This window comes from Mastigoproctus giganteus, chromosome 8 (genome assembly GCF_048544385.1).
Source record: "Mastigoproctus giganteus isolate SK-2022 chromosome 8, ASM4854438v1, whole genome shotgun sequence".
NCBI lineage: Eukaryota > Metazoa > Arthropoda > Arachnida > Uropygi > Thelyphonidae > Mastigoproctus > Mastigoproctus giganteus.
The window spans coordinates 41,176,955-41,201,424 of NC_143582.1; the positions used below are offsets into that span (position 1 = coordinate 41,176,955).

The following is a 24,470-nucleotide window of genomic DNA, read 5'->3' on the forward strand; positions in this document are numbered from 1 at the left end:
GATCTGAGGTGCCTAAAGGACCACACACTTCAACCGTGTACTTAGAAGTGTTTTTTATGAGAAAAAGATCAAGCGTGTTGGCTTTATGGTTAGGATTGTCCGGTATTCTTGTAGGTAAATGAACAATCTCTGCAAGGTCATTAGTAATTGCGAAAGCCTCAGCATCTCGACCAGCTAGGTCGGTGTGACTAGAAAACGGAAGACAGCTGGAGTTGTGAACATTAAAATCACCAAGGAAATTACCTCACTGTTAGGAAAGTTGGACTGGAGAAAGTCGAGTAGTAAAGAGAGAAAGTCGCAGAGCTCCAAGTGATTAGTGGTGTTGGGAGAACTGTAGAGACAACAGATGAATTTTACACAATGAGGTACAGAGAATTTAAGCCAGAAAAAATCGAAAAGAGGAGATTTCCAATTACCAAGTCCTGACAGGGAATATCAGAACGGACCGGACATATGCACAAGTAACACTTTTGAGGCGCGAAAGGAATGAAACCGCGAATAGTTTGGGCAACTGAGATGAACAGTAGGTGAATCAACCAATAACTGAGATTCTGTCAGAAAAGTACATCGGGTTTGGCAGACTGCAAGTGGAAATGGACATTGTTGAGATTAGAATTGAGACCACGTATATTTGTGAAATGAATTAGGAAGTGCTTGGGAGGTTTAGATCTTTTCGCAGATAATCTTACTCTATTACTTTGACAATTCATGGCGTATTCAATAGTAAGAAAAAGTGGGGGAGGACATGCTGTATTAAGTAATGAAATTTTTGGATATGGCGTACACATGGTAAGAATATACCCAGATCCTTGACATAATGTGGCCTCGACAATGCGCCCCACATACACACTACTCGGACTCCCTCCAATCACTATCTGGCAGAGTAGAGGTAGCAAGATTATACACTAGCTGATCCGAAAGCCACCTAAAGAGTTACCAATGGGTTCGCTTCGGTGTATTAACTAGCGGCCGGCCTGCGAACACCGTTTTAGAGCTGTACCCTCGAATGTAAGGAAGATTGGATCTCGCCATGATGTCCATCATAACCTCAAAAGTTATCAGTCAGACTACATGATGGGAGAGAAGAGATGGCGTAGGGTTGACCGGAACTTAGCTCTGGAGATAAATATGGGTTCCACCACTTCAAGCTTCCAATAAGCAAAGTGGTGGTATTGCAGTGGTTGATGAGAGTCATCTACCACCTAGTATTGCCTGTTAACACAGAGGGGCGACATTCCTCCATGTGGTGTTGTCACCACACCTCGCCCCCTACTTTCGTTGGTTCACACCTGGGTGGTCACCCAGGTGTGAACCAACGAAAGCAGGGGGCACACCTGGGTGGTCACCCACAGTGTGCTCGTGGGTTATACCCAGGATTACTACAGTCCCACCATAGTGAAGATGCAAGTAGAGAATTTTCCTGTCGCAGACCGCCCAGACTTCTCCGAAATTGGGTCCCCTTGACTCGAGTGTCACCCGAATATCAGTTCCATCAGCGTTTTAGACTCCCAAGTAGCAAGTACAGCTTGTCTGTCATATCTGAGAGAATGTCTGTGACAACCTCAAGGACCATCCATTAAAATATTTCAATACAAATGTTAGAAGTCATCAAACGTTTTTATAGTACAAAGCACTTAAGAGTTTGTCAATTTATTTTCGTTTCTCAAAGGCAGAAATTTCACAGAACAATGATCAAATTTTAACAAGAAAGCAAATATCAGTTTACTCAGAATTATTTTTTTTAAATATTTCACTAGTTTCTCAATGCACTGAGAGGAAAAAGAAGAATCTGTAAATTAATTTGAATACACTAGATTAGTGTAATTCAGATTTTTAAACTGATTATAGATGAAATGCGTCACATTTTAGGCAAAAAGTGCCTAAAATGACTAAAATATTATTCAATGACACTAATGTACTAAACTTCGATGCTCTTTGACACCTTTAACTTTTACCACGAATCTCATTTTTCCAGCCCATAATATGTTTATCTTTCATGTGAAGACTGCACGTCCTTAATATAATGTTGGAGATAATAACGTTCGTGATAAAAACAATCTTTTCACGAATACCATATTTTGCAGTTACACATTCACTACACATAAAAGATTGATGGAGTTTTTAAATTTAATGTATTTAACTGTTACAAAGATTATCAGAAGCAGATTTCCTCATTACAGTCCAGTAAAGAACCGACCGTTACATGTTTTGTGTTGCTGTCCAAATTTATGTTGTTTTGCCCACGCCTCGGTCATGAGATTTTTTCTTAAGTGTTTTTCTTAAGAGAAGTTCTTTGTTCTCATAGGATGCTTTCATGTAGACCACACAACTGATTCGTATAAACGGGTATACCTTTCCATTGTGAAGTATCAACATATAAACTTAATTTGAAAGAATCAAATGAAACTTCCATTCTTCTGGTTTATATATGTGGAAGTATGTAACCGACCCCATGCACATAAAGATAAACTTTATTTTTGTTATCCTAGTTAGATTTCCGCAGGTCGTAGAGATCCCGGTTAATCACAACCCCCGAATAATCTATAATCTGTTGTACAGATTCTAGATTATCCAAAAAAGTTTATTTAAGGGATGGTTATTCCAAACTGTTGTTATGGTTGTAATTGTATTTTAGTAGCATCGGCAACTAGGGCCATATTGCTCCGTTTGCATTGTCTGTAAATTTCGTGTGTTCCGCGGTCGATTTCCTGTTTGCTGGACATAAATAAGAAGTGGCAACTGAATTTTTAACATTGACAAATGCAAAGTACCGCATATGGGTAGAAGTAACCCCAGAGAAACGTACCAACTGTGTGGTACTACACATAGGGTGGTAGAATATGAAAAAGATCTGGGAGTATAATTGTGCAGTCAGATATGAACTTTTCTGAGCAATGCAGACAGGCTGCCAGAGCAAGTCATAGAGAATTGCCAATGATATACAGTAATTTTGCTAGCAGGGAAAATGGGAGGTGATTATCCCTTTGTATAAGGCAATGGTCAGATCACACCTTGAGTACTGCGTACAGGTCTAAAGGCCTCATTTTAAGAAGAATGTCGAGTTTCTTGAGCCTATACAGAGAAGGCAACAAGTTTGGTGAGGGGAACGAAGGGGTTCTCTACCAAGAAAGGCTTAAGTTCTGCAAATTACAGAGGCTGGAGACTAGGCACCTTCGAGGTGATCTGATTAAGGTGTATAAGGCCTTGAATGGGTTGAGTACGCTGAATTCTGATGGGAATCTTCCGCCTGCTCAGATTATGAACGTGATGGAATAAATTCAAATTGACGAAAGACAGTTGTAGAATATAGGCGCCTCCGTAGCCAGGTGGGAAGGAGCAGCAGTGCGTAGCACACGCTTCGTGATTAGGTCGGGGTTCGAGCCCGTCACCACCAAATACAGAGGATGCGGAAAGGTCACTGAATGACCATCGCATATTCCCGGAACAATATGGCCTTAGTTGCTAATTCTCCTAAAAAACCAAATAACAACAACAGTTGTAGAATAGATGTGTGGAATTTGCTTTTAGCCACCGGGTGGTTAATTGCCGGAACTAACTTCCATCTGTCGTTTTTAAAGTTGATAGTTTAAATAAATTCAAGGAGGAACTGGACGACCTTTTAGAGGAAATGGATGTGTGAAATTGGTTTTTTTTTTAGCTGAAGCTACACTTGCTTTCTTGCATCACATGACTCCATTACGATTGCTATTAAAGTTTATGAAGAGATTTGGATAATCTGCGCAGTAACACAGTGGTATCGTCATCGTCCTCCCCACACCGGATGGAAAAGGCGCTGGTTCGAATCCCGTCAATGATGCGAGGAACTTTTATGGATTTTTTTCAACTCCGTAGCTGAGTTAGTCAGTCTCACGCGTAGATAGCAAGATTTTCCCCCCAGAATCTGGGGGTTTTTTTCATCCATCAGAACAGGCAAATCGACCAGAGAACACACGCAATTTTCAGACATTACAGAAATTCTGGCTGACTCTAATAAAATAATTTGAATACAGAAACCACTTTTGGGCAACAACAGGAAAGATATTTATAAAATCTAGATTGAGAATTCATTACAAACCTACCGAAATCTCGATTGAAATGTAACTCTGAAAATGCACTTCTGAAATTTAAAATTTGTCCTAGTTAACTCTGAACATGCTAGTGATGAATACAGTGAAATGTTCGCTGTATTCATCACTGTACATGCCTTGAGTACTGCGTACAGGTCTGGAGGCCTCATTTTAGGAAGAATATAGATTTGCTTGAGCTGTACAGAGAAGGACAACAAGATTGGTGAGGTGAATAAAGGGATCCTCTTACCAAGAGAAGCTTAAGGTACCTGCGCGGTGATCTGATTGAGGTGTATAAGGCCTTGCATGGGTTGAGCACGCTGAATTCTTATGGGATTCTTCCACTTGTTCAGATTACGAACCTAAGGGGGCATAAATTCAAATTGAGAAAAGACAGATGTAGAATAGATGTGCGGAAATTTGCCTTTAGTCAGCGGGTGGTTAATTGGTGGAAGAAACTTCCATCTGTCGTTGTGGAAGTTGATAGCTTAAATAAATTTAAGGAGAAACTAGACAAACATTTAGAGGGAATTGTTTGGTATTTTTTTTTTTTTTTTTTTTGGCTGATGCTGCATAAGTTCATACACTTGCTTTCATGCATCACATGCCACTACTACTACAAAACTCCTCTGACTGTTTGGTCATCCCGGAGTATAAACAGAAAATGTATTTATTTTTTATTTATATTCACGTCAAGATGTTGACGTGATGGTAAAACATTACCAAGGAAAGGGATTGAAATTAGTATGTTGGCAGACTATTGCTGGATATTGGTCAGAGAGAGGCTCGCTATCATTACAAAATAAAAAGGAAATGAAGAAAACTTAATTTTTTTTTAGTCTTTTACTTGTTACAGCGGAATGGCGTTTCTTACTCTCCAATCCATCCAAGCCTTGCCCTTTTAAATTCATTAATGACATCATTACAAAATTCTCATGTTTTTGGAATAAGCCGCTTTGAAGACGTGCTGAAATTCATCTTATTCATGAACTCGCCAGACTGCGAATATGTCATCCACGAAGTACTCTTCATTGAATTAAAATAATTTCGAATATACGTACGTCTTAAAGAGTATTTATATAAATGTACCAATAGGATTAAATTTATAACGCGACAACAGAAAATAAATTCATCACGCGTTATATTAATATCATGGAGCGATGTGACCTATCGGATCTCCTTTGCCCTTCGATGCATTATAAGTTTCCCACAGAAAATCACTCAGAAAAAACAGCACATGTTCTGTTTCACTGTGTTATCAGAAATTTTTGCTACTACTGAGATAATAACAGAGTACAAATCGAAGTGCGATAACATCCCTGCATCTATTTCATTGAGATTCACGTTTCAGGTAAAATTATTTTCTCTTTATAACTTTTTTGTTATAATTAATAAAGGACAAGCGTAAAATACTTTTAATGAGTACCAAAGTGTAAATTCTCTTATCATTAAACTTTCCCCTAATTATTTTTTGCCGATAAAATATAACGAGCGTTATAAGATCATCCCCTCCGCTTGATTGCTGTTAACCTTTTCTAAACGTTGTATATCTTCTTTATAAACTTGCCTGGAGGAGGCTGTTTGCAGTTTGAGGTTTAAGATCTGCAGTCTCTTTTTGTGCGTTTACTACTGTACCTAATGCCGGCCACATTTAAGTACTTTAAAACTATGTTTAACCTCTCGGCATAAAATAGAAAATTTAAATAAAATCATTTGTACCTCTGAAGTATTTGAACAGTAGAAGCTCTTAAGAATTTAGATCAATTAAATGTAAGAATAGACCCTAACAGTCGAAAAATAAAAAGAAATTGGATTTAATATAAATTTTCAAAAGAGAAAAAATAATTCTTAAAGAAGAAACTGGGCGTGTTTATGAACACTAATTCGATTGTTTATTTTATCATTAGGTAGGAACAATCCCGTGCCCTACAAGGAATGCCCTTTTACACAAGGATTTTTTTAAATTTTTTTGTATAATAAGAGTCTTACAGATGATAGAACTATCTGTAAGTTACAGATCTTGAATTTATTCAAGTGACCGTCGATAACTTTTGGATATTTAATCTATTAAGAACGTGTATTTTTTTCCTTTAATTTTTCCTTCACGTTAAAATATTAAATTTACATTTTACTAACTGGGATAACTCTTCACGTTGGTTCTCATTTTCCTCATGAAAGTTAGTAGTGTTTTTCACACAATTCAAATTCAAAAACTGTAAAGTGGGCAGAGCCCTCTCATGATTTTATTCTCCTCTGGCTATGTTTCCTAACTATGTAGTTGCGCATATAATCCACTTATACCATAGTCTACTTCGATTGTTCACAAAATTGAATCTAATGCAAGAAACCAGTTACTCATTGTAGATAATTAGCGCATCTCTGAGATCTCACTGTCAGTATGCACGATAACGTGGAAAGCGTGGTCATCACTTGGCATACCTCTTACAAATGAATAATGAGGTTTCAAATTGTTGTTTTAGTAAAGTTTCTGAATCAGAAGAAGACCTTGGAATAAACCACATTTAATTATTATATTAGTGTGTAAATATATTGGCCTGTAGCCCAAACAGTGATTTATCAATGTTGAGTGAATTAATTTCTCGAAAATTTAAGCAATGAACATCCAACAGAGATTGTTCAAAAATCTCTTGCAGTCTGGGATATTTCATTTTTGGGATAGGCATAACAAGGTAGTTGAGTCATAATCTGGTAATTTGGCAGTTTTTAGGATTTCTTTAAAATATATATATAAAGAAGGCTGTCAACTATGATCATGCTGCTATGATAATAAACAATAGGAAGCCATCAGGCCCAACTGTATTCTTGTTGGGAACCTGTTAATGACTGCAATTAGGCGATTTCGGGAAATGTAACAGTTTTGAAAGGTTTGTCTATTAGATCTCATATTGTGGTTACCTTTAAGTAGTGCAATATCGAGATAGCAGTTTGCACTACTTCAAACAAATAACGCTTCTCTAGTAGAGAAGACTACTGTTATTTATTTTCAGAGGATACCACCACCCAGATGATCGTCTGGGTGGTGGTATGCACAAAGCATAAGAATTATGCCTTGTGCATTTCGTTTTCAAATACATTTTTACCAAACACCCTTTGGCATCTCTCATATTGTGGATATAACTTCGCAACTGTGATGGCATGTTGCAGTACCAGGGTACCTGCCTGCCCACTGATGATGAAGCCCACTAGCTTCGAAACGATCGTCTGGGTGATGGTATCCTCTGAGAATAAATAACAGTAGTCTTCTCTACTAGAGAAGCGTTATTAATTTGAAGTAGTGCAATACCGCTATTTCGTTGTGAAGGCAATCACAATATGAGATAAAATTAAAACGATGCCTTTTACACTACATACGTAGTTCAAATTTATGGGTTAACTATGGTGTATCTACACCGATATTATATAGTTAATTACCAAAACCCATAAGAATTATACCTTGTGCATTTCGTTTTCAAATTAGATCTTTAAACATATGATTCCGAACACAAATGTTTTAACTTTTTCAGTTAAAAGATTTCTGATCCATGAAATTTCCTCAAAAAACTGGGTCAGGATAGACTGATTGTTACTGTTAATCTCATTTTCTTGCAAAACTCTTGAAATAATTTGGTAATTGTTTAAACTATTTTCTCTTAAATGTTTCCCCCCAAATGGCCAACTTCTTATAAAATGAGTATTTTTTATTTGTTCAATCAAAATATTTTTGTACAATTTTGATGCCAAATTTCTGAAATATTTTATTTATAATAACTTAAAAATTCTTCGAAATCATAATAGTAGTACTTGTTATAAACAGTATTCATAATGTATAGATTTATTTTGATGCCATGTAACATTTGTTAATATATAAATGATTGTACTTTTGGTGGTCTGTGTTTATTGAATAGACAATGAGGAATTATGGTTTTGCTACATTAATACTCGATTTATTTTCTTAGCCATGAAGTTCCTCATATTGCTTTGTGTTCTTGGCATTTCTGCTGCATCTTCCTTCGAGAGTAAGCAAATTTTAAATATTCTTTTGTTAGTTCGCTTTCTTTTAGAAAATGGTAAATATTTGCGGTATCAATTTGTTTATAATGTGCTAATAATGCATTTTCTCTTTCTTGTAGAGATAGTTCCTTCTCCAGATGAAAGAGAATTAAATTTTGAGTAAGTATAGTTTTAAATCAGTGAAAGAAACTAAATTCATATACTGAGTGCTGTTCCATTTTAAAAATTATTTGTATGTTACATGAAACCCCGATCAGTTATGCTCAATTTGAAAGTAGTGTCAGTGGTGCTCAGCACATTTGTACGTTTATCCTTTTTTTTCTTCTTCTTGTTTTGAATACTGACGTAGTGGCGCCTTGTGGGCTTAGTTGCCTCATTGCTAACTATAAAATAGTAATAGCAACGAAACAACCTAAGTAATGTTCCTAAATTCATGGTGCTATCGAAGATTAATTAGAATGTGTTTTTAATATTCCGCTTAGATGATTATCGAACATTTATTAGCGTCGATTCATTAATTCACCGTCGACGAAAGAATTATTAATTTATTATTACTTGATTTTAAGTAATTATCTCTCCCCAAATTTAGCTGAGCAGAGAGTTTGGTGAAATTCAAAACGGAATTGGTAATCAGCTTTTGGCAATAGGGAAATTATAGGCGATTTTAATTTAATTAATTAATTTATTTATTTTATTTGAAATTTAACCTCAACATTAGTGCGCTTTGTGGGGGGTGGGATATGAGAAAATGTTATTTTTATATATTTTGTTATATTTATTATTTCCCCTTTGAAACAATTCCCTTTTATAATATCTCCCCACTTGCGCATCTGGCTTTACTTCTCAGAAAATTCTAAGTTCATAGGGGAGAACTCTTATATGTTTAATTCCCATTGGTTAGGCTTGTGTCCAGTACAACAATTACACACACACAAATATATAAAATGAACATAGTTTATTTTCATATATATATATACAACATACAAAATGAACAATTGGGAAAAGTACAGTTAATGTTCAACCGTGATGGCTTAGTATTAGTTTTATATTCAACTTCATATATCGAGTATTCTCAATTAACGTTATCCTGTAATTTATAACACAAACGATATCAGTACAGTAATCTATTATCGTTTCTACCTTGCACATTATCCATAATTTTCTTTACATGCTCTATATTTCTTACTTTGTATACAGGTTTAGGACCTTACTCTCCCTTTCTAAAAAATGCTATTCATATCTACAATTTCCAGTAACAACTTATTACAAATATTCCCTTTTTCTCTCCTTTATTATAACATGACATATGTTTGATTAGTAATAAAAGCCATTAATATCAATAACACTCTTATCTTTTTCTTCAGTTCCTTTCTGTAATTACAAAATTTATATCAGTCAAATTTCTATTATATTTCTAACCTATCCCTCCCACTTTGCGTATATAATTTTATACATGTACATATATCTCTGAGTATCATAAATCCTCCCTAATCATTTATTAGGGTCCTAAAGTCCTTTAAGATAATGCGAATATTAAGTTAGCCACTTACTTAATTTTTCTTTTGTCGTGCTTCGCTGCTTGAGATCCTTCCATTCTTAGCTGAAAATGTCGTCGTCGTACTTCAGGGCATTCATTCTGGGACTCCTGGCTAATTTCTCTAGTAAGGATCACAATTCTGGCATTTAGATGTCCTCACTGTATATCTGAACTGAACTGGCACTTTGTCGCACGGTCTTACTCCATGGCTACGGGTACTGCTATCTTTCCTTCCTGAGGCCCTTTTTTTTTACCCTAGTCGGCTATCTTTCCACAAGGAGAGAGTGCACCGAAGCTACTCTTCTTTACTCTATCTTGCACAAGCTTCTTATTAAACTAAGCATTATTTGACAGTGCTCGTATCACACGGTCACTATCCATGACGGTTTGGCTCGTAAAGACGGCCACTGCTCTTGCCTTCTATTGCCGGACTGGCTTAATCTCCGCACTCTCCCTAACGCTCCGAAAACTCAGATATTGCTAACACATAATTTTTTTCCGACGACAAAACCCTCAAATATTAACTGTTACTCACTTCTTTTATTTACGCTGCCGAAAATCTTAACAGCTGTTTCCGTTGACTACTTCCATTTCTTCAAACCACTAAAAAAACCCACACTCCCACATAGCTCACCCAGGTCTCTCTTCATCCTCCTACCCTTTCACTCTCCTCTTCAACTCCTCCGCACTTCTCCTACAACTCTCCCGACCAAAAACAATCTCTTACTCCTGAATTTTCCACGCCTCCCCACAGTGGGTTTCTTCCAATCACCTCTTTCTTTATTTATTATTTTTCCTTTAATTCGTTGAAAAGCTTCGGTCAGCCTGCCCCGTAGCACGTGAACAATACTCTCTATTCTCCACCTGTTGGATCTGTGGCCATCCGGTGTGTTCCTTTGAAGTAGCGGGATACTTCCAAAACAACACATTACCCTACACATATAACACTTCGCCTCTAAGGCAATTTAAAACCACACGGAAACGACATCCGTGACTATAGCATCTGTTTTTGGGAACTTGTGCGTGTGTTTACGAACCGATTTCCTGTCTGCGGTAATTTGGCTGTACTAAAGTGTCTCGGAATAACCCTCACTTGTTAGTCGAGTAAGCCACCCGCTGTGCCTTCCGCAGTGTTCCTTGTTTTAGCGAAAGTAAGGCAAATTGTTCTGTTTTCGTTTCGCTATCATTCTCAGGACAACTAATTTGGTTCTGCCAGTGTTATGTAGGAAATTTTACAAATGGGAAATTTTTTAATATTTTCAGCCCCTACCAGAATAAATTTGATTTCAAAACTGCAGATTTTATTCCTATATCTCATTAGTGGCAAGAATCTAAACAAAAAGAACTAATTTTCCAAATAAAAAAATCAGAAATTTTTGTAAGATTTTCAATATTCTTACAGCTTGAAACAGAGTTCGTGCATTTAATGTCTGTGCAGAGGCTTTTAAAAATGGACAGTGATATTTCTTCTGATTAGGTTACAGTTTCAGATTAAAGAGCTTTTATCAAAATTGACACTTTGTGTCGAACCCCAACACAAAGTTATGAATTGAGGGAAGTGTGTGGTGATCATAGCACGATTTCACGTTGGTCTCAAAGGTTTCGTAAAGGTTCAGACCAGTTTTGAAGACAAACAACGCTGAAGTAGACAGAGAACATCGTCATAGACGAATGATCTGCGAAGAAATAGCTGACCAATCTAGAATACTGAATCATCTGTGCACCGAATTTTAACTGGGATGTTCCAAAAAACGAAATGTCACCGTTCGATGGGTCCCACTTTGTTATCAGATGAACAACGAGCAAAGTGTAAAGAAATTCCAACACAGTTACTCGCACGTTACCGACAAGGGGTGAAGATTTTTAAAATCGCCGTGCTGCTCTTGAGGGAAATTATTTCTGCTAATCATGTGCCACTTAGAAGATCAGTAACTAGAGAATACTATGCATCATATCGTCGTCAGAAATTACGCCCGAAAATTCTTTTGAAGGGGTAACAGATGTTGGAAGCTGGCTTGTACACCATTACAACGCAAGGCTTCATATTACGCAGCCTTTACAACTTGTTTTCACCGATTACACGTGGAAAGCACTGTCCCACCCAGTTATAGTCTTGATATGAGTCCTTACGATTACGACCTATTTCCCAAGCCCAAATAACCTTTGCATGGACAAATATCTCTCTCTCTTTAGAAGCGTTGAGCGCAGCCGTGACCCAACACATCAGACAGCTTAACTTCATCAGGTAGTTAAACGGGCATTCAAAAGTTACTCGAACGTTGGGAAGTAGTTATAAGGCGCGAAGGAGACTGCATTGAAGGGTTTTAATGTAAATTGTGTTATAAAATAAATTCATTTTAAATTATCATCGCCTATGCATTACTTCTGGGATAACCCTCGTATTTTCATAATGATAAATGCCACCATCACTAACTTTCAGAATCCTGCATCCCACTCCATGCTGATTCCTCTCCTCTGCTATCAGCCACCACCCTCTCGGGTAACACAGTAGATATAATCACCATCCTCCCCACACTCGTTAGAAAATGCCTGAGTTCGAATTCCGTCACTGAAACCAGAAAAAATTTTCGACTTTTTTTTACGTGCCAGAGCTGGTCGGTATCATATGAGGGTTGCATGTTTCTGTTTCCTCCGGAAATTCAGAGTTTTAGTCCAGCAAACAGGCAAATCTATCGCAAAATACACGCAGTTTTGCAAATACAATATGCTAACGCCTTAGAGCCGTAGTTTCTTTGGGGCTTAACACCCCCATCCACCCAACAATCAACACCTTTCCGTAGGACACATTCTTGGGAGAAAAAATGGCCACAATAGGGCCTGGAGAGGCACAATATCTGAATTAACTTCAAAGGAAACGCCAAATTAAAGCAAATCTTGTTCCCTTCCTTCGCCCTCCCTGAGAAGGAAAAGCGCCAAATTAACGCAAACCTTCCCTTCGCCCTCCTATGCAGTGTAAATCCACCAGGTGCCAGTTGGGAGAAGGACGTCATTATCCTTCTATACAAGACGATGGGTATGCCGCACTTGGAATATTGTATTCAGGTCTCTGGAAACTACACCAAATAAAATAAAATAAAATAAAATAAAACGGAGCTTCTGGCGAGATTTAAGAATAAGGCGACAAATGCAAATATAGGGAATACCTTAGACTGGACTACAAAGTTTGAAAACTAGACATCTAAAGGATGCTAAAATCCACTGAAGGGACTGAGTAAAATGAATGAGGAGCTGTGTTCTGCCTCAGGGGCGAGACATGAATATAAAATCTTGGAGAACAACAGAAGATTGGATCTTATGAAGTTCATCTATGGGTATCGCGTTGGCAAACATTGCAATAAGTTGCCTGCCGTAGTGAAGGCAGTGAATCTAGCCAAGTTTAAAGAAGAATTAGAAGTTACCTTTTGGGAACGAGAATAGTATGAATATTCTGTTTTATTGAATTTTTATTATTATTTTATTTATTTATTTTTGACTGATGCAGAAAACTTCACTTCCTTGCATCGAATTCTAATATTAAAGCAGTTGCAATAATGGATGACTCTTTGTGCAAATATTATAATATTAAAGCAGTTGCCAGCAACAAAATTAGAGCCCTGCTGAAGCATGCCACAATTTGCAAGAAGGCATCTTGTGCTTGAAATGAAAATGAAATTCACATATTACAAGCTATATTTTGACTTTGTTGCTTTTGATGCTTTCTGGTTAACTATGCCAGAACTTCAAAATTGGAAAAAAATCAATGGACATTATTCCCGTCTTGAAGGGATTCCAAATCAGGCGTTTTCTAAATGGTGTGGAAGGACGAGGCAACCGCGCTGCTAACCATTATAACGAGTTTATTTTGATGCTTGTTTGTCGTCATGAGATTTTCATATGTAAAGGTCGATGTGGTACCTAGAGCTCACAATACCGGTCAAAATCTTAATACTGGTATTTTTAATTTATGAAACGAGGATACCGGTATTAATACCGATAGTTCAAAAAAAAAAAAAAACATTTTTCGCAATAAATTTTGATGACAATTAGGTGCAATAAAGTAAGGAAAAAAACAAGTAATTACTTGAATTCACGTTTTAAATCAAACTTTTATTACAATAATAAATATCCTAGCAAAAATTATTAAACCTACAGTTATTCCAAAACCAAAAAAATAAGCATCCACACTACCCGTCCGAATAAAGTGAGCTCTTAAGAAACTCGACAGTGTTATCGTTTAAACTGGATCTAATTTTGGTACATATTTAATTAGCGGCAGAAAACGTCCTTTTGGATTCTGTGCTGGTTGGTGCTTTCTGAGATAGTCGTAGACGAGTTGCAGTTTAACCCCTCTCCCTTATTCCCTCATCTTCAAAAAATCATATTTCCTTTTATCAAAAATAAAAGTATATACTTTTTATAGCGCTATATCCGTATTAACGAAAGAAAGGATCTGACGGTTAAGCTTGGTGAGGAAACCAAATCTAAGTTGTGGGGGGGGGGTTGTTTATTAATTTTTATTTCCATGTATCTTAGTATCGTCGTCAGTGGCCATTGTTGATTTTCGTGCAGAAGCTCCCCTCAAGCACTAAACCCCACAAGCTACCTGTCTGCGTGAAAAAATGAGAATTTCCAGGAGCTGAGGGAAATTCCCCCCCCCCCACATCCATATATATATATATATATATCGTATATATATTATATGTAAGCTGTCAGTTTCTCAAGAATAATGACAAAAATAAAAAACAAAAGACATTTATCGTACAAATTACAATACATAACTGATGTTCATTTATATCTAATTATTCATTTTTCTCATTCAATCTGTTAATATATATATATATATTTTTTTTTTTTTATGTAAACCCCAAGCACGAGAGGTATTGGAACATGGAAGTATCTGTTGAAAAGGCATGCAGCAGAAACAGAACGTCTATGAAACAGCGAGTGGAGAGACTCTGTTAGAGATTAGTCATTAATTAACCTAACTACCCTCCTCTGAATGAAATCTAGAAGCCAGCGAGAGGTTTTCGGGGACAGCCCCAGATGTGGGAACAATATTCCATGGTAGGGTGGATTTGCGATTTATACAGGGTGAGCAGCTGTTTGGAAGAAAAGTAACGCCGACAGCGAAAGAGAAAACCAAGTTTTTTTGATGCAGAGGGAGCAATATTTGTAATGTGCTTGTGCCAAGAGAGTTTGGAAGTCAGGGTAATCCCCAAAAGAGATATATCATTTTGCCTAGAAATCGGAGTGTCACCAAAGATAAGCATAGGAGCAGAAGAATCCTTTTTTGCGAGATATAAGACAAGACTGGATTTTAAAAGAATTGAAATTTGAAATCAACTAAGTTGTCTTTGCCCCACTGGAGAATTACCTGAAGATCAGCATTTAAGGAATTGGTAGCAGATTTTCGATAAGTTGAAGCTGATTGAACAGGGCAAGGTTTCTCAAAATGGAAAGTGGAATGCAATGTGCTATCATCGACAAAACTATGGATAGGATATGCAGTCAATGAAGAAGGTCATTAATATACAAGAGGAAAAGAGTGGGGGAAAGAACTGAACCTTGGGGAACACGGGCATTAGTGAAGAAATTAAAAGGTAGAGAGCCATCTATCATCACTCTCAGTGAGCGATCAGAGAGAAAACTGGATAACCAATTACAAATAACAGTTGGCAAACCATAAGATGGAAGCTTGTTTAGAAGACCTTTATGCCAAACACGTTCGAAAGCCTTTGAGTTGTCAAGAGCAACTGCTTGTGTTTCACCGAACTTTTCCATTGAATTTGTCCATAAATGGGTAATATAAACCAAGATATACCATCGACCAGTGAATCGACTTTGACGGAATCCATATTGGCGATCTTGATCAGACGGAAGGTTTCTAGGCAGTTTAAGAGTTCGCGGTTAATCGATTTGCCCATTACTTTAGAAAGAGTATAAGTAATTGCAATGGGACGATAATTGGATGGCAGGGATTTGTCACCCTTTTTTTAGGAACTGGCTGGATATGAGCAAATTTCCAAGCAGAAGGAAAAACACCTCTGGAATAAGAAAGTGAAAAAAGGCGGCAAACAGGAGTAAGTTCAAGAGCACAGGTTTTCAGAACAATTGGAGAAATTCCATCAGGAACTGGAGCTTTCCTAGCATCAAGATTCGTCAAAATCCTTCTGACATCCTTTTCACGGAATACCACAGGACGCATTGAATGGAGCATGTTGGGAATGGTGGGAGATATTTTACCAAGATCATTAATACGTGAGTTGGAAGAAAAATGGGATGCTAGCAAGTCAGCTTTATCCTTGGCCGAAGTGACAACAGAACCATCTAGTTTGGACAGAGGTGAAAGCAGAGGTGAAGAGGGCATATGGAGAAATATGAGAATAAGAATAAGAGGTCAAGATTTGGGGAACAGTAGTTAGAGTGGACCAATAGGGAAAGCAGTCCACTCTAAGGTATTGAATGGAGAAATGAGTTGAAAGTCACAGGAGCAGGTGCTCCTCTGTGAGCGCTTTGCTCTCTCTGAATATCCTGCACTCTGAAGAGTGCTAGCATGAACCCTACCCTTATCGGATTAGCAGGGCAACTTGCCTTTGAAATACTGCACCGACGGTGCTTGCATTATCCTATTCCAGTTGTGGATCGCAGTGGTGGCACGTTAGCAGGAGCATTAGCATTAGTAGAGGCATATGATGCAAGAAAGCAAGCTTATGCAGCGTCAGCCGAAAAAAAAAAAAAAAAAAAAAAAACACTCCCATTTCACCCCTCCATTCGTTCGAAATAACTGTCCAGCTTAACCTTAAATTTATTTAGGTTATCAAATTCCATAACAAGGAATGGAAGTATGTTCCACCAACCAACTACCCCCTGGCTAAAGGCAAATTTCCGCACATCTATCCTACATCTGTCGTTCCTCAATTTGAATTTATGCCCTCTCAGGTGATTATACTGAGCAAGAGGAAGAATCCCATCAACATTGAGCATGCTCAAACCATTCAAGGCTTTATACACCTCTATCAGATCACCTCGCTGGTGCCTAGTCTCCAGACACTATAATTTACAAAACTTAAGCCTTTCTTCGTAAGAGCAACACTTTGTTCCATTCACTAATCTTGTTGCCCTTCTCGGTACTCGTTCCAGCAGCTCTACATCCTTCTTGAAATGCGGCCTCCAGGCCTGTATACTGTACTCAAGGCCTTATGCCATTGCCTTATACAAGGGAGTAATCACCTCCTTATCCCTGCTAGAAAAATTCCTGTATATCATTGACAAGTCACCATGAGCTACTCTTGTAGCCCGTCTGCACTGCTCAGAAAACTTCATAACAATTACCCCTAGGTCCTTTTCATTCTCTACCACTGTCAGTGTGGTACCACAGAGTTGATACGTTGCGCTGCGGTTACTGTTTCCATTATGTAGTACTTAACATTTGTCAATGTTAAACTTTATTTGCCACGTCTCAGCCCATCTGCTCAACCTTTCCAGATCGTGTTGCAGCAGCATAGCGTCAGTAGTGTCCTTCAGAACCCTGCCAACCTTCGTATTGTCTGAAAACTTGGGCATTAAGCCTGATATACCATCATCAATATCATTTATAAATACAGAAAACAACAATGGACCCAAAACTGAACCCTGACGGCCTCCACTAATAACATTAGTCCACAATGAGCAGTGTCCATTGATTACCACTCTCTGTCTTCTACCCCTCAACCACCCATTTATCCCTAGCAGCAATTTGCCTCCAATGCCACTCTGCTCCAGTTTGTACAGTAGTCTTCCATGTGCAACAGTATCAAAAGCCTTTCTAAGATCCAAATATATAAAATCAAAGTTATTCCCTGCATCCAGTTCTTTTGTGACTGCATCATAGTATCCAATCAAATTGGTCAGGCAAGACTTTCCCTTAACAAAACCATGCTGTGTCCGAGCTATAACTGAAGTCTTGTCTAGATGATCCTGCAGTGCTTCTTTAACCAGTGCCTCCATTCATTTTCCTGGAACAGAAGATAAACTCACAGGTCTATAATTACCTTTGTCAGCTTTGATCATCCTTTTTGAATTGTGGTCACATTTGCACATCTCTAGTCAATGGGTACCTCCCCTGAGTCCAAAGAAGCTCTCATAATTATGGCTAAGGGTTTGCTTACGTCCTTTGCTGCCTCCTTTAATATAACTGGATAGATCCCATCCCCCCGGGTGCCTTATCTCTGGTGACCTTATCTCCGATTTCTAGGCAAAATAATGTATCTCTTTTGGGGAATACCCTGAATTCCAATCTCTGTTGGCACAAGCACATTACAAATATTGCTTCCTCTGCCTCAAAAAAAACTTGGTTTTCTCTTTCGCTCTCGGCGTTACTTTTCTTCCAAACAGCTGCTCACTCTGTATAAATCGCAAATCCGCCCTGCCATGGAATATTGTTCCCACATCTGGGGTGGTGCCCCCAAAACCTCTCTCAGGCTTCTTGATTCCATTCAGAAGAGGGCAGTTAGGTTAATTAATGATTCATCTCTAACAGAGTCTCTCCACTCGCTTTCTCATAGACGTACTGTTTCTGCTGCATGCCTGTTCTACAGATACTTCCATGGGCACTGTTCTTCTGAATTGGCTTCTATAATTCCCGCTCTCTCTTTCAAAACAGTCCGAACACGTGCCGTCACCAGCCAACATCCGTTTACTGTCCAACTTCAAACTCACAGAACCAACTTTTCATCTTCCTCTTTTATTCATTCAACTGCCATTTTCTGGAACAACCTTCCTTCATTTTCCTGAAAATTAGTCTTCAGAAGTTTAAGTCGAGTGTCAACAAAAACATATTTCCTCCCTGACATTTACTAGTAGTGTATTAGTCATATAGTGCGAGGAAGCCAGGGGCTTTTAGCGCATCAGCAAAAAAATAATAATAATAATAAATAAAAAAATAATAAAAGTAATTTAAATAAATAAACAATAAAAACTAATAAAATACATAAATAAGAAATAGCTACCTATGTGTTTACCTCCTCACGTAGGTCCAACGGCCTTCTAATTTTCCAGGCTGGTCAGCCGCTACCACATAAGGATGCAACTTATTCCAGTAATTCACAACTAAAACAAAAATTATAATGATTTTGCTAATTGCTACTCCTTCGTAGAGGTGTTGATTCTAATCACCGCCGTTGGAGACTCGAAGAATTCTTAAAGGTAGCTTCAACTGGAACTGTAGTTAGCCGATTTCAGGCGGAAGGAATCGGGTTTTTCCCCCTTTGAGTTATTGTCTTTCTTCAACCCGCACAACGTGCAGATCGACTCATGAACACAAACTTGTACAGACATGGTACTTATATCGTACATATAGCGCATTATAGACGCTAGGAATGCTCTATATAAACGATGTAACAACATAACATCAACTTCTACTCAAAATATCTTTGGAAAATACGCTATTACAGAAGAATGCAATGCAACGCAACAAGAATTTTGTGTTAGAGAAAGATTCAAAGCATTTTTTTAAACTCAGAGGTGCGAATTTAATTTTTTTAAAAGTTTTAAATATTCGTTTTATAATGTAGTGTAATTTTTAATTTCATTATTACTTAATATATGTTTTAACTTGCATGTAGTGTCTTCGAATTGTTGTTGAAACCTTTCAAGGAAGTTTTCCTGAAGATTGTGGACAACTTTATGTCAATGTTGGAAGGGGGCAGCGGGATATCGGAGGAAACTCTAAGGCCATTCGTTGATCAGGTAGGTTTTATTTAGTGAAGCAGAACGCATGATGCTTTTATTATCCGTCCCCATACATATTAGCTACAACCACTATGTTTTCAACAGTATATGACAATTTTCGGTTTTGTGTCCTTTCCATTTGTTTAATCTAGCAAACAGGTAAATTTCCAACATCCGACTTACATAAACCAGACAAATTACAGCACGCCCGTTTCAACCTATGTTCCCATGGCTATCGGGATTTAGCCTTTCCCCAAAAGGGACTCGAACAAAACTAAAACAAAAAAAAAATAATAAAATAAAATAAAAAAATATATATGAACAGAGTAATTTTCGCTAGATGGAAACTAGAGGCTCTGATCCTCAAGCATTCCTTCTTCAAAGAAGAATCTGCGTGTGTTATGTACATGGAATTTATGACGAGGTCGAGCACCGCTTTGAAACCAATAATAGATAAATAAAATGACGTCATACATGTACTTAAAAAGTAAATATTTTTTTAGTTTTGAAAGCTTATTTCGTTTTGAAAGCATATTTTATTTTCAAGGAATATCAAACAATTCGAAATACGGTACAGCAGTTGCAACTTGTTAATAAAACATTAATATGTCAATTTTGTTTTAATGCTTAAGATTTTTTTTTAATTCGTCACGTAAATACGAAAATCAACTTCACTGCAATGGAAATATGTGGATACACCAGAGGTTAAAAGAAAAATACTCATAAAAAAAAACGCATAATCATTCAAAAAGGTTAAAAAATGTCGTAAGAGGTGTGATATTGAATTAATTCTTTTGTCTCATCTTTTAAAACTTCGAGTGCTTTTCTTAAATAATATGGACTGTACAGTGTCATTCATAATTTTCCAATAACATTTTACTTTTGTTGTAAACCAGCACATTTTAGGCATACGCAGACTGAAAATAATTCATAATTATACTGAATTTTCTTATCGTACTATCCTTTTGGCTCCCAACAAATAAGACCTTGATTATCGAAAAACTATATCCTTAAATTAGATATCGCATCTTGGGTACTTCTCTGAAGAGATGAACTCATTCACCATGCCTTTAGTAATTGTCATGGTTTTTTGGCACCTTTGGAATTAATTCCTTTTTTTTTTTTAAACTTTCAGTTTACTTTTGTTTCAGACTTTCAATAAATTTATTTTTCTTTATCATGTTTTAACTATATTAATCCTACATTACATTAATTTATTTCAGATTATCTTATGTTATTTGATTAATTCATTTAATTAAATCTATTCTGCATAGTTTTATTACCAGAACTTGCTAACAGTTGACAGGATTTAACATTAATTAACCCTATTTCAGTATCAATTTAAAGGCACTGGATCTATTCCACCTATTTATACGTTTAGGCTATTTGCAGTATTTTAACGTGAAATTTTGTTCGAAATTTCATGTTAAAATTGGACTAAATTTGGAATTTATAACTTCTAAAATCGATTACTTTTGTCATCAACGAGAAACGTGTGTTACATTCTCCGTTCAGTCTAAGACGTCATCGGTGTACTTCTGAAACGAGCATAAACCGATTTTATATGAATAAAAAATTTAAAAAAAAAAAAAAAACAGTTTTGTGTGATGTTTGCTCAGTACACGTTTAACTGTGCTAGGCAAACTATGTATTCGTCTCGTCAATCGTACAACCGTTTTTTTTTTTTCCCATTTTCCCTTCTTTTTTGTTTCAGTAGTACTTCGATAATGTTTTTAGAATAAACCGAGGATGAGAACAGTATCACTGAGGGGGAAAAAACCTTTTGATTTCGAAGAATTTGCATTTATCAGTCACGAAATCTAAACTGCAATATTTAGTCCAATTTTAATATTAAATTAAAAATTATCAGCACAATAAATTTATTATCAGATGCACACATTTTGGATTATTAAAGTGTGCATGCATAATTATGACTACACTGTGCATTAAAATTTCTTCTAAACTAGTTACTTAGTCTTAGGAACAGTTTTGTTATAAATACACGCGCACATACATGGATTAGCCCATTCATTACGTACAGCTATCCTCTTTCACGATATGGAACGTTCCTTCAGAACAGCATCACGTATTCCTTCCATGCGATATAAAGTGACAGATTAAGTGCGAAATTGGGAAAGATGAAAGAGATAAGTGACTTTGAACGTGGCATGGTAATCAGTGCTAGACGCCCGGTATGAAATTACAACTGTGTTGAGATTTTTACATATGACTGTCCCTTGCATCTAAATGCAAAGTCGTAGCCAAAGAGGCATTCAAAATATGCAACTCACTGTACCTTGTCACGGATTTGGTATTACAGCCGACGACCGAATCAGGTCCACTCCTCTCAGCAAAAAAAAAAAATAATAATAAATAATAATAGTAAATAAATAAACCAATAAGGTACGATTAGGTTGGCCATGCCGTGTATCTAGGACAGATGACGGTTTAATGGTGGTAGGAACGTTTTTGCAGTGCACATTGGGCCTAATGATACTAATGGAGTAACATTTGGATGACAAGGTTATCTGAAAATTGTTTTCGACGTGGCACGTCTGTTTATGACTGCAATGTGCCCTTCTGCCCTGCGGCTGTCACAAGACAGAATTGTAGAGAACTAGATTTAGGAGAATGAGAATGAATCCAGCCTTCTTAATCAGCAGATTTCAATCCAAAATTGAGTTAACATGGTCCAGCATTCCTGTGGCACACTTTAGTCTCATCGTTAACTCCCAACGATGAGACTAAAATGTGTCTTTAGTCTCATCGTTGAGTGCACAGCTAGAACAGAGTTTCCATTATACAGTAGCTGGTGGAAACTTTGTTCTGGCTGTGCACTACATGTTAAAATGTGTCGATATGAATGCCACTTTGTTTTGGTGCCGGTGACATACCTTGCAAATATAGTCACCAGCATCAATTTTCCATCTTTAAAGCTGTTCTTGGCCTGGAATTTTGGCTTCTGATTTGACCGAATTAGTTACTGGGCATCCTTTCGCTATCTGTTTTCCTACTCAGTACGAGGCGGGCTCCACTTTAGAAGTGGATCACCTTAAAAAATTAAAAACAAATGAAAAATACTTCTGTATTTAATAGTCTTAACAAAATGTACTTTGAACAGATAAATAATAATCGTAATTAATCGCAACTAAAACAGATTGCAAAAAGACTATCATGTTAGACCGATTTCTGCATCTGTGATGTATACGTGTAGTGCTAATTAATAGTTTAAAATAATCACAAATTATGATTTTCACCTGTTTTAACGAAGTGCAGAAAATAATAATCATTGTCTTTGTATTTACACAGATGATAAATGTTTTTAATGCAGTTGCAGTATTGCCTGAAAAGGCAATGAAAATGTTCTTCGATGCTTTTAAAGATACAATGGAAAATGTGGTCGCCATGATCGGTAAATACAGTATGGTGCTCCAAAATAAATTATGGGACGGTAAGAAATAATAAATACTATAATAAAGTTATGTTCTAATTCCATATATGAAATATGAATATTTAGAATTCTGAAGAAACTATTACTTTTTTTGAAAACGGGATTCCAAATTTTTTATCCTAATTTACCAGAACTAAGACGAGGTTTATTGAATTTTAAAAAAAATCGTATTGTTGCAATAATACAACGATAGCCCTTGTTTCCCAAGTAAGAAAGTAAATTCACTTTTTTTTGCAGTGAAGCTATGGGGCTTCGGCAGTAATTATATGCGACTGGAACTCTAAATATGATTATTAAGACTGCAATATTTATAGTTAATATCTATAAACATATTGATAAATGTTTTTTTCAACTGATCCAATTTCGTGTTGCCTAAACATTTTATACCAAATGAAATCAAGATCTGTTTCTTACTACCAAAGATATGTTATTTCTGAAAATAATTTTCCTAACTGTTTAGGTATCAGTTTACCAAAATTTTCTACTTTAGTTGAAAAAGTCTTTTATTGGGTGGCTTCCCTTTATGACTTCTGCTCGCAATTGACCTTCTGCCGAATCAATTTCCCAACATCTTGAAATTCGCAAGTCCCAGCTTATGTGGTCGAGCACTTTTCACAGAAGTTGTTGGTGCTTTGCAGTAGTGAGACTGACTCTGTGACATGAAGAACCATCCCAACACTTTTTTTACAGCTGGAAAAACATTATAAATTATTCCACTTAAAAATACATTTTCGAGGAAAGACTTTGTGGGCTGTACTCCTTTGCAACAATGAACCTTACAAGAGGAACCTTGATTGAAGTCTACAGAGTTTTGAGAGGGAACAGTAAAATGAATGAAGGCGAAATTTTCATTTTTGTAAATGATATCCAAACTAGGAACCATAAATTCCAATTTTGAGGAAAGTGGTTTAGAATTTAGACTGTATTGTAGGATATTTTATTTTTGTCAGCGAGTTAGCTAATTATCAAAATAAATTACTACCTGGGTGGTTGGTTAGCGCTCACGGCTTAGAGAGATTCAAAGGTCAACTGGATGGATATCAGCCTGAAGAGGAAACACATAGGTTGTTTAAGTATTTTATTTTTAATTAATTAGTTAATTTTTTGATATTGCGCCAAAAGTCTATTGCTTCTTTACATCATATGGCTAATACTAATTCAATTAGTAATACTAAATGATCATGTTTTTGTGATTGTGACATAAGTTGTAACACCCATCATATCCGGTGGTCAGAGGGTTTTTATATCGAAAAAAGAAATATAGTTAGAGGGCTCCATCGAAATTTCGAGACTTTAAATAAAAATGAAATATGACTACCATCTCACATTTATACATTTATTAATTAGTTTTAATACACAAATGTATTATAAGTAAACGTTACACAGTTAAAATTGAACATTATATTTATCACATGTTTTGAACATTTATAATTATCATTATATTTTTATTGAACAAGATTTAGCTAGACAGATGATGTGCGGAACACATCATCTGTCCAGCTAAATCTAGCTAAATCACAAGTTAGACAGAAAAATTAAAGATTAATAATTGAATTAAATAATAATAGTTGAACAACTATAAGTGGATAATGAAAAAAAGGGCAGTGAATATTTATAGCGATTATCACATGGTAACGCAAAACTTCAGTTCTACAATGGATGCCTGCTTGCTTGGAATGTTTTTTTGTACTTGTCA

General features: G+C 36.6%; 1 protein-coding gene across 1 annotated transcript; it reads left to right on the plus strand.

Annotated features, from left to right (window-relative positions):
* The first annotated feature begins 8,025 nt into the window (after nt 1-8,025).
* Nucleotides 8,026-23,350, plus strand: LOC150081481 (uncharacterized). Its single transcript, XM_090380218.1, has 5 exons — nt 8,026-8,083; nt 8,198-8,237; nt 19,218-19,341; nt 22,633-22,774; nt 23,235-23,350. Exons 1-5 carry the CDS (start codon nt 8,026-8,028, stop codon nt 23,348-23,350), a joined length of 480 nt encoding a protein of 159 aa, XP_090236344.1.
* The last annotated feature ends 1,120 nt before the right edge of the window (nt 23,351-24,470 follow it).

Bases quoted from the DNA above. Each gene is read 5' to 3' on its own strand.
- LOC150081481 (XM_090380218.1), top strand. From the start codon at position 8,026: ATGAAGTTCCTCATATTGCTTTGTGTTCTTGGCATTTCTGCTGCATCT. The intron at 8,238-19,217 runs GTAAGTATAGTT...ACTTGCATGTAG, and splicing joins GAAAGAGAATTAAATTTTGA to TGTCTTCGAATTGTTGTTGA. The intron at 22,775-23,234 runs GTAAGAAATAAT...CTAACTGTTTAG, and splicing joins CCAAAATAAATTATGGGACG to GTATCAGTTTACCAAAATTT.